This window comes from Aplidium turbinatum, chromosome 14 (assembly GCF_918807975.1).
Source record: "Aplidium turbinatum chromosome 14, kaAplTurb1.1, whole genome shotgun sequence".
In the NCBI taxonomy this organism is placed as follows: Eukaryota; Metazoa; Chordata; class Ascidiacea; order Aplousobranchia; family Polyclinidae; genus Aplidium; species Aplidium turbinatum.
In genome coordinates, this window is record NC_137485.1 from 18,131,305 (window position 1) to 18,145,508 (window position 14,204).

At 36.6% G+C, this 14,204-nt stretch overlaps 1 protein-coding gene across 2 annotated transcripts in view; it reads left to right on the forward strand.

Annotated features, from left to right (window-relative positions):
• Positions 1-1,078: 1,078 nt before the first annotated feature.
• The window catches only part of LOC145783540 (enteropeptidase-like), a 53,794-nt gene continuing 40,668 nt past the window's right edge, over positions 1,079-14,204 (forward strand). For both annotated transcript variants that reach the window (XM_082595440.1, XM_082595441.1), the window contains exons 1-3: positions 1,079-1,148; positions 7,080-7,204; positions 12,950-13,214. In XM_082595440.1, the coding sequence (XP_082451566.1) occupies positions 1,079-1,148; positions 7,080-7,204; positions 12,950-13,214 (460 nt within the window). The remainder of the gene's footprint in view (positions 1,149-7,079; positions 7,205-12,949; positions 13,215-14,204) is intronic.

Consider the following 14,204-nt stretch of genomic DNA (forward strand, 5'->3'; position numbering starts at 1 on the left):
CAGTGGTCGACTTTGGAAATAGTAGTTTTAATCAGAAGAGTTTGTGTGTTTGCACTATCATCATTATAGGAAACTTTTCTGCCACTTCCCAACAAAACAAATTGATTATTTATGTTTACACAGAGATGGAACGCGAAGGTATGGGCTACTGTGGCTGATCGTATGCAGATGTGAAATTAATGTAAATTGACCAAGTTTGTGAGTTGATTGAAAATTCTTCACCTAAATTTGCTTGCGACAAGTCGCTTGATAAGTTTTTACAAATGTTTCACTTCCTCGGATTTTCTTGGTTACAATTACTGCCACAGTTCGTGCATTAATTATTGTGACAATCAAAATTAATCATTTATTTGCTCGCAATGACAACTGTTCCGCAATGACCAGTCAAAACGTTTTTAATGATGACGATGTTCCTTATTTGGAGCATAAGCATGTTGCAGCCATCTCCCAAAAAAAGCCACTATTAGAACTGTGTTCCGTAATGATGAAGTTAGAATGAAAGAGTAGCCTTTTGAATAGTCACAAAATCACTATAGAGAGTTGTATATCGATTGAGAGCTTAATTGTTTAAGTCTCTAAGCATAACAGCAAATGATTTTGTATTTAGGCTACATGGACACCAAGAGTTTTTTCAGCATATTCTAGCGATTTTATAGCTTGGCAGGCTGATGATTGTGACAATTCATCAATTAACTTAGCTTCAGAGGCGTTAACTTTATTATGTTCCACAAACGTAAAGTAAAATCGATATGAACAATAAAATAAGTCAGATGCGTCCAGAACCTTGCAATGTTTATATTTTCAATGTAAAGCGTCCCGCCGCCTACCGGGGCGATGGGGGCACCGCCGGCGGGGCCGCGCCCTGCAAGGGCCGGTTCCGGCGTGAAGCCACATCGATTCATTGCTGATTAAACTTGTAGCCAGATCGTAATGTCAAAGGTTTAATCCAATTGCAGCTGGAATCTGAAATAACAAAGTTTTAAAATAGGTAAATTGTAAGTTTGACTAAAGCATTAAAGACAACGAGAAATATAAAGCGCTTTAATTTTAAACACGATTAAAAAAACTTCATACTTAAATGATGAAAATCTGGATAGTTTCACTTCTATTTGCCACAGCACTGGGACAGCGAGTCAATTCAACCCAAGGTGAGTTAAAAGTAAGCATAGATTAGCCTTGATATAGTGTACGACATGGTGCACCTCAGAAGCAACCCTGAACAAATACTTTGATCCAACTTATTTATTGTAAACCTTGTCCAATTTGTTATTGTCAGTGATATTTTTTTCCTTGATGATGTAGAACAGGGGTTCCCAATCTGGGGGCCATGGCCCCCTAGTGGGCCATGATCCTTTTTCAAGGAGGCCATGGAAAAATTTGAAAAATAATAATTTTTTTAATTTATCATCTCTAAATCCACTACAACACTATATAACAAAAGAAATAAATTAAAAATTAATAAAAAATGTACTATCATGTTTATTGTGTGTTGTATTTATATTATTTTATCATTTTAACTACCGGTTACTGTATAAACAAGTTTTTCAATTAAAATGACGTTTCTTAATTTTTCAAACGGTTGAAAAAATAGGGGGCCATTGATTTTTCAAAATTTTCAAATGGGGTCACGGTGTAAAAAAGGTTGGGAACCCCTGGTGTAGAAGCTACGTGGTCTATACTCCTAACGGGTAGATTCATCCATGTTTGATAACTACCAGAACAATTTCAGTTCTTACGTTCGTGACTAATACAACTGCACAAAAACGTGTAGCAAAATTTTTGCTACTCGGAAAAAGGATTTGTGTGTTGGATACCCGAGAATGAAATATGAAAGTCCAGCATAGCGGAAACATAGCAAGTTGGGCATTTGCCAAAACGACGCAATGTTTGCAATGACTGTGTGCGTTGTTTTATTACAGCAAAACGCTATTTGTGCTGTCACAAGTCAATAGAGTCTTATTTAAACCACAATCTAGTAAACATGATCATCAGAAACTATTATATGATTATCGATCACTCATAAAAAGTGCAGTAGGCTACAACTTTAGTTATTCATTTTGGATTTTTCAGCCAGAAAACTGCACGCGAGATCCAATTGCTTTCATCTTTAAATAAGATTTCATTGACTAGTGGGAGCACGGATAGCTTTTTGCTGTGATTAAACGAGGCAAACAGTCAGGGCCTCTGAGAGATATTTTCACTAGGGGTACGAAGAGTCATTCCGGGCCCTCCTCTCACTCCAGGCCCCCTTTGTCTTTAACAAAAAGTGTGATGTTTGCTTAGGCGTATTGCACATCACACAACATTTTACTGCAGAATTGGACATCTGTCCGCAATAATAGTATCAGGCTGCAATAAAACTATTATTTTGTGTTGTGCATATCATGTGATCTATCCCTCGCCAATTTGTGTACCCTGCATTGAATTCGTGTGTCAGTTGTTGATGGTGCTGTTGAGAGGTGTCGCTTATTGTACATCTTTAATGTAAAATTTTTAAATTCATTTTTTTATTTTTCTTAGATGTAACTTATAGTTATTTCTGAAGAAGACACTATGTGGTGTCGAAAACGTTGGATTTAGTAGTTTTTTCATGTTTTTTTTTGTGTGTTTAATGTTAAATCCGTTAACGTTACTGAGTGTTATATGTATCTGGTACAAGCCAAGCTCTCTACCAAGGCTCAAACATAACATCTTGTTAAAGCATAATCAAGTTAATCTGACCAATCCTAACCTTTATTCATTAACTTTTGCATTCACCACATGCCCAGCACTAGCAGAGGTGAACGAGAGAAGTCACTTTTTTGACTCAGGCACCAAAAGTATTCTACGGCTCCTGCTCTAACTCCGAATTTCATTTTGAAGTGAAATAAGCGTGAAACTACCTTTGTCAAATAGTTTTAAAAAAAAACACCCGGGCTTTTAGCCCGGGTTTTTCTCAAATCTGCTTTTGCTACACTATGCCCCTCCCCCCCAGAACAGGAGAATAACTAACTTTTATGATTAAATTTAGGGTGCTTTTGACAAAATATTTTTGCACGTAAAGCATTAAATTACCACTTTGGGCCCCTAATTTGCTCGCGAAGCACTTGATTATCTTTCTGGGCCCTTTTTCCAGATTACGGACCCCCCAGGACTAAAGAATAACAACTTTTATGCTTGAACTCAGTCGTTTAGGATGGTTTTAACCAAACATTTTTGCGCGTGAACTATAAAACCACAATTTTGGGCCCCCAATAAAACACAGGCTTGGGCCCTCAAGGGTACGCCGTACCCTCCGTACCACCCTCTCATAGGCCTTGCAAAACAGTAATGATATATATTGCGTCGTTTTGGCAAATGCCCAACTTGCTATGTTTGCGTTATGCTGGACTTCCATATTTCATTCTTGGGTATCCAACTCACAAGTTAATTTTCGGGTAGCAAAAATTTTACTACACGTTTTTGTGCTATTCAATTAGCAGAGATGTACGTATACGCCACAAAGTCTATGCCGTAGACTTGCGGCGTAGACTTTTTGTTTACGCTAATGCTTACGGCCACATTTTTTTGGATAGTTGTCGCTTGAGGTTACGCCGTAAAGTTTTCGCTGTGTTTTAGCGTATAGCGTCAACGTATACTCTTTAATGTCTTAGCTGTTGTTTGCATTTTAATTTTGCAGTTAAAAGAATGTTTTCAATGGGCAAAGACATATTGAAGCCAAAACGCAGCAAAATGTCAGATGAACATTTTCAGATGCTTGTGTTTCTTCGTGGAAATTCAAATTAAAACTTGTTTGTTTCGAGAGGTTTATACCGTGTGAATGTTTGGCACCTAGCAAACAAAATGAGTTTACGCTAGTGTATGCGCTGACGCTGACACCGCCAACTTTTTTAACAAGTTGCGTTGACGCATACGGCGTATGTTTTTTTGAACGTTTGCGTTTACGCTGACGGCGTCAATATTTTTTGTATACGCGTACATCACTGTCAATTAGTCACGAAGATAAGGCTGAAGTTATTGTAGAAGTTTTCAAACCTGGATGAGTCTACTCGTTAGGAGTATAGATCAGCAAATAAAGTTATTTCTCTCTCTCCTTCTTTCCTTTTCATTTACAGCTCCAAATAGCCAATCTTTCTCAATAGATCTTATCTCTCAAACTATGATCCCAGTTTTGTATAGGTACTAGGTAGGAGATAGTGTAAACAAAATATGATAGTTCTTTTACGGTATAAAGAATTCATAAGGATATGATTTATACTCAATTGCAATCACATAATAATTTTTGTCAAAAATTTATGTAGGTTATAAGCTAAAATGTTGCTACTGTAAGTATGCAAACATTCGTTTCACCTTTCAACTATGATACAACAAACAACTCTTATAGCACATCGTTTTGTGACACGTTGTAAAAAGTAGGGCTTTAAAGGATGTGTCAAACTGTGATTCAAAAAGTAGGCTTATGACATCGAAGGTGGGTGGAAGACTGTAAGAAAAATCCTAAACATAAACCGGAAAGATCCTGCATGTTCGACTCCAGCCACCCGCACTTGTTGTTGTTTCTCTGGGCAAGAAACTTTACGATAATTGCCTCTACCTAGTGATCGATTTCGAGTAATGGGTAGTACCAAATTTAAGTCATAAGTAGAGTAGACAACCGGAAACAGACATTGCCGTCGGCTGCAGCGTACGTTGGAAGGCGTACACCGATGCATAGCGCTCAAGTCCGCTTTCCGCAATGCAGGATAAAGATAAACAAACAAACAAATTTGTCCTGTTTTTGTTTGTCTACCTCTCTGTGAATGTTTTTTCTCCCATGAGAATTCCATTTTTATTTCGCTTGCTATAAATCAACCTTAAGCAATTCTTAGGTCTTACATTTACTTTTGTCGCTTCTCATTCTTCAGTTTAGACCTTGCTATTTGATGACATTGTATGCATGACATGATAGCTTGTCGACAAGGGTCAGCTTTTGATGGTCAGCGAACTATTCAGTAGTTTGAGTAGTAAATTTACCAGGGTTGACAACGTCTGGCTGAGGCAATAAAATTATTTTTTGTTAACCAATTCAACATAAGAATATGAAACTTGCTTCCTATAGTCTAGTTTGGCTTGCGAAAATTCACTAGCCTAAAGACAATTTGACTTCACTTGAAAAAAAGCTTTACGTACTTTTTTTCGGTGTCCGACGTTTTTTTCGTAAACAGTTGTTCGTAAAACAATTGTTCGTGAACAATTGTTGGTAAAATTAATTCTTCGTAACACAATTCTTCGTAAAGCATTTCTTCGTGCATGCAATTGACCGCGATACTAATTGTTCGTAAAACAGTTACAATTCTTTACGAACAATTAATTTGGGTAGCGTATATGCTAGAGATAATTATGCGAGATGTGATGTGCTGTAGACGAGCAGACAGAGTGTAGAGTCCCTGATTCAGAATGGCAGCGAAAAAGGAAAGCCAAAACTTTTGTACGGTGGCCAGCTTTATTACAAAGATTATAGTGCACTTAACTTAACGCACAAGAGCAAGAAACTACTTATTGGAAATTTGAGGATTTTCAAAGGAAATGTCCTGCACGAGTAACAACAGGGGCGCCGAAACAATTTTTGACTGGAGGGGGGGCAGGATTATGAAAAAGGGCACTTTTATTGCTGAAAGGCCATTTTTTTAAAACTTTCAAGATAAGATATAGCGATAAACCGATAATGCTCATCTATCAGCTCACTATGGAGTAATGATACAAGTGTCCGGTATACAAAGAAGGACATCATGCTATGTTATAATGATAGGGTTACCATAATACCATATGTCCTCTTTTAAAAGGATTTGTCCTCTTTTTTGAAGAAAAATAAATTGTCCTCCGAGGACACCCAAAAATGCTCAAATGTCCTCTTTTTTTACATTTTTAGTTTTCTTGCTCATATTTTCAACAAGATTTCATTGTTATGTGACTTTTTCGCAATTTCCAACCATTTCTGTACCAATGCAACATTCTGATTTATAAATTTTCAAAAAACCATTGACGTAGCCTACTATTTGATCTGCTGTTCTCGTTAAAGCTGATCTTTTTTTTCTAAAAAAAAGTGAAGGCATGGCTACCTGCAGATACTGCTTGATTCGTCACATTTTTATGACATTATTACATCACATTTTTATTTTGTCGCACAAATCTAACAAATCGGCTTTCAAGAAACAAACAAACTTGCCTGTTTTTTTGGTGTCTGTTTTTTTTGCTGCATAAGTTTATAATTATCCAAAAAGATGTCAAAAATTCTTCATACGTAACATTCAACTTGTATTTTATCCGCTTGAAAAACTTGTCCTCTTTTTAGGCGATCAAAATATGGTAGGCCTATATAATGATGTAACCTACTGTGTTGCAGAATTTGTGCTGTGAATATTATTTTGAGCTTTTCATTGAAAGCTTTTGATTAACGATTTAAAAAATATTTTCATTGTCAAATATCTCGAAAACTAGAGCCAATTCGAAAAAACTAAGTGCATTTTCGGAATCAGGGACCTTGAAATACTTTTAAAATGACTCTCACCTATATTTGTGCCGAATTTTTTTGTTCGTCTGTGTTATAATTAGGCTAAAAGCAAATAGCAGAAATTGTTTTATTGCAAAATGTGCAGTAGCTTACATGACTTTAAAAGGGCACCATTGCCCCCCTGTCCCTCTATGATGTCCCCCTGCCATCCGCTTCCGGCGCCCCTGAGTAACAACTGAAAAATTGTTCACAAACAATTGACCTATGACCTGTTTACAAACAATTCACTATACGAACAATTGATGTATACGAAGAAATGATTTACGAAGAATTGTTTTACGAAGAATTAATTTTACGAACAACTGTTTACGAACAATTGTTTTACGAACAACTGTTCACGAACAATTCACCGAAAGCCTAACCCTTTTTTTCATAGTCAATATTATCATCATTCTCAGCCTGTGGTAGCCCTCTGCTGAGCGAAAGCCTTCCCCCTTTCTTGCCAACTCAGTCGAATCACTATTTACTATTGTGTCACTACCTTATTGCGTCACTACCATCTCGAACACATTCTGCTATAGTTTAATTCTGTCTTTGATCACTATTATAGGATGCGGAGGATCGTATCAAGGAACAAGAGGAGAAATAACCAGTCCAGGCTTTGGAGTGAGTAATTATCCCTCGGATTCCACTTGCACGTGGATCATCAGAGTCCCAAATGGATTTATTGTCCGGGTGAGCTCATGGGTGATTGACACAGGGGCAGATCCAGCAAGTAGCCTCAAGGGGGGGGGGATTGCTCCAGCACCCCAGCACCCCTCTGAATCTGCCACTGCGTCGAGAAAGTTTTGATTTTCTGACATAGCCTATAATCTGCTTTATTACTTGTAGTGCAACAATTACTTATCGATCATTTTTTGGTTTATTAAGTGACTAAATAGACAAGTTCGGTAAGTTATAGGTTTTGATTTATTGATAAAGCTTTCGCCACCGTAAAACGTCTTCTTCCTTACCCTATTCAAGTAGAATTTTGTTTCTTGTGCTTAAGGGTTTGTTGTTGATTGAATGTGCGCACGCTTGCTAAACAAGACTTTGTGTTTGTGATCTAGTAAGTTACACTATTATACGAATATTTACTAGCAAGTCTAACTCTTCGAAACAGCTTGCAGTTTTTTACATAGCCGTAGAAGATGGGGGGGCAGAGAGGAGCAAAAATGTCGCAAATTTGGGCAAAAATGTCCAGTTATTTGTGCAGATCAATCTCACCATGATGGTTCGACATTTCACCAGTTTACAAATTTACATAATTGTTATAATTTATGAGATACATTGATATTTTTTAATGAATATAAAGTCTATTATCATCGATTTTGGAAACTATGTGGTATTGCAATTTGGGAAGAATGATAAGTTTTGATGCAAAACATTTGCAAAAAGTAAGCGTAACAGGGCACAATCGGTAAGCAGAGGTATGTTTATTTTTATTCACTATAGCATGTAGGCTACATTTCTTCACGGGTAGGATATAAAAGCCTGCTAGGTATCGGTAGCCTTATAAGTTTTTTTGCTTTTTTCTCTATATCCTACTATTGCAGTTATTAATAAAATCATTTGGGCAAAAATCTACTTATTTGAATAAATCAATTTTGCCATGACTTTTCAAAATTTTATCACTTTACGAACTTTGTATAGTGTTGTATTTTGAAGTACATTAACATTTTTTTTAGAATGTAAAATGTAGCATCATCAACTTTGAAAGCTTTTGTATTTGGTATTGCAATATGGGCTAAATATTAAGTTTCGATTCAAAATCTGCAAAAATTAAAAGTAAACGTATGCAATTGGCAGTGATGGGCATTATCGGCGATAATTCATCGGCGATAATTATCGGCGATAAATTTTTATCGCTTATCGTTATCGCTCAATTATTTTTTCAGTTATTGTTTATCGTTATCGCCAAAGGCAATATTTGATTATCGCCGATAATTAATCGCCGATAAATTTTATTTCGGATCAACACACAAGTGGAAAGACCATGAAAAGTAATATTTTTACTAGCCACCTAGTTCATGAAACTAAAATTAAAACCAGTTCTTTTTCAGTGCCTGAAGTGTGTGTGCACAGGTCGTTATCAGGGGAGGGGGCACGCCCCCTGCAGCGACGGCCCTGACAACACAATAATTTTTAGAGTTGCAAATTGCAATGCAATGAAATGCATGCAACAAGTCTCTTGTTGTTTTGCTGCAATCGGCAATCGCGAGTGAATTTTACAATTAAAATGTAAGCGCACAGGCGGCACAACTTCCATTGAAGCGAAGCGAAAGAAATTGGCAAGTGGTTTGTGAAAGTGTCGCATTACGAGACCGCTTTTACATCGGAAACATGGTCTTTCGCGCTACCTCACGATCAACTATTTTATTCTTGTGTTTTCTTTTTTCGTTGGAAGTGTTAGTAATTGTGGTAAAAAAACAAAATCTCTCTCGTCAAAACATGAAACTAACTGTTTTAAACGCATTAAATCTTTAGATGAGTAGATTAACTAAAATTGCAAGAACTTGCCTTGAGACGTGCGGTTACGTCACAAACTCAGATTAAAAGACAAAATTCACACACAATAACAACACAAGATCGGTTATAGACTGTAAGATCGATTTTTTTCTAGCTTGGCTATATAACTTTAATCCAAAAATAATAACCAAATGCATAAGTGCCATTTAACTTAAAAAGTTAACCCATTTGTGCCGAAAGTGAAAGTACTTAAAAAAAATTTCGGAAAATTTAAATATTGCATAATTAGCCTATGACCTAAAAACATATCACAATTATTTTTTTCCTAATTGTGTTTGTACTTTTTGAGAAAAAAGCCGTCCTATATATAAGACGTTAGGCAAATCCGTTATCAAATTTCACAAGTTTCTTGTGCGTAATGCTTAAGCGTTATTACATTTTACTTATCGCTCAAAGTGATCAATGGGAAATGTCTTGTTCATGTTTTGTCATGTCATTATTGTCATCGAGCATTTTATTGAAATGAAAGTTCAAAAAATATGAAGATGAAAAGTAGCAAAGTAACACAACATCACTGAAACAAGTCATTGCGGAATATGATATTGCTTGAAGCATTTGACATGCAGACCGACATCACATTTTTTGCATCTTCTAGTAGTTTTTGCATGACAATAGGCGGATCGAGTTGCGTGGTAAAATTATGCTAAATACAGTATAACCTTTCTCATTTACTGTAGCCTACCTATGCGACATAGCCTACCTCAATCAAATATTTTTATTCCCACTAATACAGTGTGCCTGCATTTTAATTCTTATCTCAACAACTCAGCGTTCTGCCATTGCTTGATGGTGTTCACAAAGAAAACAAAAAAAGTTATCTGAAATTATCAGTAAATTACGATAATTATGTTATTGTTCTTAAACAAACACGACTAATTTGACAAGCTTGATGGATTTCACAGTATGCACATTTTTACTACCAATAACGCTTAAGATTACTGATAAATTTTCAAGCATTTTGCGTTTTTGGGAATGTTTTCAATTACTGCTGACTTTGCTGTAAACAGCCCTTTAAGCAGAAAGCAAAATACAAAGTTTGGAATTTTTTATGGTATTTTCATTTGATTTAATTATTTTGCCTACTGCACGTAAGCGGCAGTGTAACTCAATTGATAAAAGCATCCAACTGGTATCTGAAGGTATAATTATAAGCACGGCGGTTACCTCAGTGGTTTGATTCTGGATCAAGAGGTTGAAGATTCGATACCCACTGCCGCTATTGCGATTCTATTTATGCATAACTTACAAAAAGTTTTGTCCCTTTACAGTATATTATGTTCGATTTTTCGTCATGTTGATGAAAACAGTTCGTGCTGCATGGGATGGGGCAGCGCTAATCAAGAAAAAAAAAATATCGTTATCGGACATTATCGGCGATAATTTATCGTTTATCGTTATTGCTTAACTTTTTTTTGATTTATCGTTTATCGTTATCGCTTTAGGCATTTTTCTTTTATCGATTATCGTTATCGCTTAACTGAAAAATGAGTTATCGCGCCCAACACTGGCAATTGGTAAGCAGTTGTAAGCTTATTTTAGATATTCATTAGAATACTAGCCTACATTTTTTCATCATGAACAATTTTTAAAGCCTGCTGGGTACTGGTAACCTTATGAGGTGTCTGTTTTATTGTCGGAAACCTGTCTAGGTTTTTTTGATTTTTTGTCCATACCCTACTAATGCAGTTATTTGTAAAAACATTCGGGCAAAACTGTCCAGTTATTAACGTAACGATGATATTGAAAGAACATTGACTATGATTTCATTGTAATATTACATCAAATGCTAAAAGTAGTTTTTTTCAAAGGTGCAAGTTTGATGCAGAAAAGATTTAATTTGATGGTTTATTTGCGTAATTGGAACACAAACAGGTCTGTGAAAGTAGATTGAAGTTAAGTTAGCCTTCGTTACCTAAGTTGAACGTTTTGTTGCCTGTGTTTTTGACTTCGTAGACTGCCAGGATGACTGTGGCGTTACCAGAGGTCGGGAACCCGTAGCTTGCGAGCCATATATGGCTCGTTGTGACGACATCTTTCTCACAGAAAGTTTTATTTTAACCTGGGGCCACTGCATGTTTAACCTACCTGCCACTACATGTTAGTTATATTGAAGTGTTAAAGCATTATATGGTTCTTACAAAAATCTATTTCCAAAAATGTAGCTTTTATGGCCCTCTTACCTAAACAGGTTCCCGACCCCTGTATTAGACTTTACACCACCACAGAAATTGTGAGTAATGTTGCGTTTTTGAAAGTATATTTGCAAAGACAAATTGTTCGTCCCCCCAAAATGTTTTACTCTCCTACGGCTGTGGTTCTTCAGTTTGTAGGCTAAGAGCAATGTTGTACGTTGACGGCGTCAACTTTTTGTTAACGCTGAGGCTAGCGCAGTCATTTTTTTTTAATTTACGGAAGTGATAGCGCCGTCAATTATTTTGCCGATTTTAAGCGTCAAGCGCTATGCGTAATTTTTTGTTATCTCGTTTCACAATGAGAGTTTCACAATGTATTGTGGCCAGCGCGACTCAGCCGAATTACCAGCTTTCGCGTTGGTTGGAATGGCTACCTGGAATACAAACAGAAGAAGTTCGTGATCACTCATATCGTGAGCAGTAGCCTATCGAGAAGGAGGGATCAGACAGAGAAAGCAAAAAATCAATAAATGTCATCGCGGAGGTTGAAGATACTTTATTTCAAGAGCTCTATGCCCCAAAAAAGAGCGATTTTGTTGCATTGGACCTCGTTAAAAGATTTATATCATTATGCTAAATTGCTAAACCATCACAGCACGCTTGGAACAGTGATGCCTTTCCGAGTGAACGTTTTCAAGGCTTGTTTTTGAAATACAACAAAGCAATACCATCCAGCGCTGCTGTGGAACACATGTTTTCACATGGAAAGGACATTATGCGTCCCAAACGCAGCAGATTGTCAGACAAACGTTTTGAAATGCTTGTGTTTCTACAAGGGAATAAACAATAGGCTAAGCAGCTAATTACTATACAGTCTCAAAACATAATACCTGCTCTTTATTCATAGCTATTGTTAGCCTAAACTTGGTTGAAATACTTCCGTTTTGTGAGACCCTGGCTAAAATAGCGCTAGAAATTAGCGCTAACGCTGACGCCGTCAATTTCTTTAAGAGCTGACGCAGTACTTTAAGCCGTAAAGTTTTCAGGCAATTTGCGCTGACGCTGACGCCGTCAATTTATTTCATTGACGCGTACAACACTGGCTAAGAGTTAGGCTAAGTAACGCGCAGCTAAAATTTATAATTAACAGATTATTATTGATAATATTTTTCTACCTAAAAATACCGTTGCGGTTTTAGTTTTCATTTCATGCATATTTGTGATAACTTGTTTCAAAATAACAACACCAGTTGTCGGTTGTAAACTAGTTTAAAATAGGCCAGGCCTTACAAAAATCAAACAGAGTTCTTTGCATGGCCGAGTGGTGAAAGCCTTGGTAGGCTGCGCCACTCGAAAGGGTGCCAGTTCGACACCGCTCATCAACATGTGGTTGTACCTGTATCCTTGGCAAGACACTTAAAGGTATGCCTGAAAGTGGACACAAAAGATTGGCTTTCTTGCCTTCCCGTCCACTTAATCTAAATCTTCAACTACTGTACTGGTCGTAAACCTGGATACGACAAACAAAAATGGGCTTGCGGTTTTGGGAAATCTTGTAGGAAAAAAAGCTTTGAACAACAAAAGGCCATAATTATAGAATTCGGAATGTAACATATTCAAAAATGGCATAAAAAAGAGTAAACACTGATATTTGGCCTCATGTTATGCTGATTAGATGCAACCAAACCTTCCATTATGATGTCATAACCTTCACTCGACAGTTGAATGAATCCGATGCTAAGAGTTAGTTGATAATCACTTTCATTGTATGTTTGTTTAGATGCAATTTATTTCCATTGACATAGAAGTGGAAACTGATTGTAGTTACGACGGAGTGATATTTTATGACACAACAGAAGCTGGGACTCCTCCATCTTTAAGCGAAACTGAAAGGCTGTTGGGAGGTGTAAGTTTTTGCGGAGATGAAGCCTTCAATCCCGTTTCCAGTACCACAAACTTGGTAGGAGTGAACTTTTACTCGGATGGTAGCGTTCAAGCTGCTGGTTTCAGACTCCAATGGTCTGCTTCAGTACAAATCACTGGAGGTTGGTTTACTCGCTCTTTTCTGTGATAACTTTTAGTCGTTTTACTTAGCCCATGAAATTGCATCTTATGTTTGCATCAGCAGAAATGTTTATTTGATTTTATCAATTCTTATCATTTCAACGAAATAACCTCATTTGAGCGACAGTTGATGATATTGATACAATAGAAAGGAACCTAATTAAATTCTTATAGAAATCATCTTAAAAAGCAATAAACTTGGCTAATACAATGACAACTAACTGCGCCCACTTCAATTGAAGTTCATCAACTGAAAGGCAGCTTCGTCACAACAGCTCTCTATTCAGCCTCAACAAAATTTTAGATTAAATCATCAACCATTAAAAATAACTGGAACAGACGATAATAAAGTAATCAAGTCAATCACATTAAAAAGGATCCGTTAGCTCAGTTGGTAGCGGTCTTACTCACGTAATCGAAGTGATAGAAGGCGTTCAATCGGACATAATCAAATACCTGTGTTCGAGTGTTAACATGATTTTTGTGTGTTGCTTTGTTGTTGATGCTATAATAGCTTTCTTTTCTGGTATTGAATAAAATGGTATTTTATATATAGGCCTGTACTGTAGTAGCCTATTCCCTACTCAATGAAAACCAAGATAAAGAAACTCCTCATTCCGAAGATTATGATTATTATCAATAACGAACGTTTTGTCGATTCTTAATTAAAATCATCACATTTTTTTCAGCATTCCAAATTTTAAACAATTTCTAGTTTTGAAGGGTGATTTTTTTGTGGACGACAGTTAGTCGGCAATGACATTCTTTTGTTTGGATTGTACGTTAATACAATAAAGAGCAACGCAAAATTGCATTTTTAAGTTAACCTTTCAAGACACAATTGTGTTTCAATTTAAGAAATAGTCAGAATGAAAACCACTGCAAAATTACTTGAGCCCTGATGTCATGTCTCCACGTTTAATGCCCGACATCAGAGGCTATTAATTTTTATGAGGAATTGCTTCTCACGT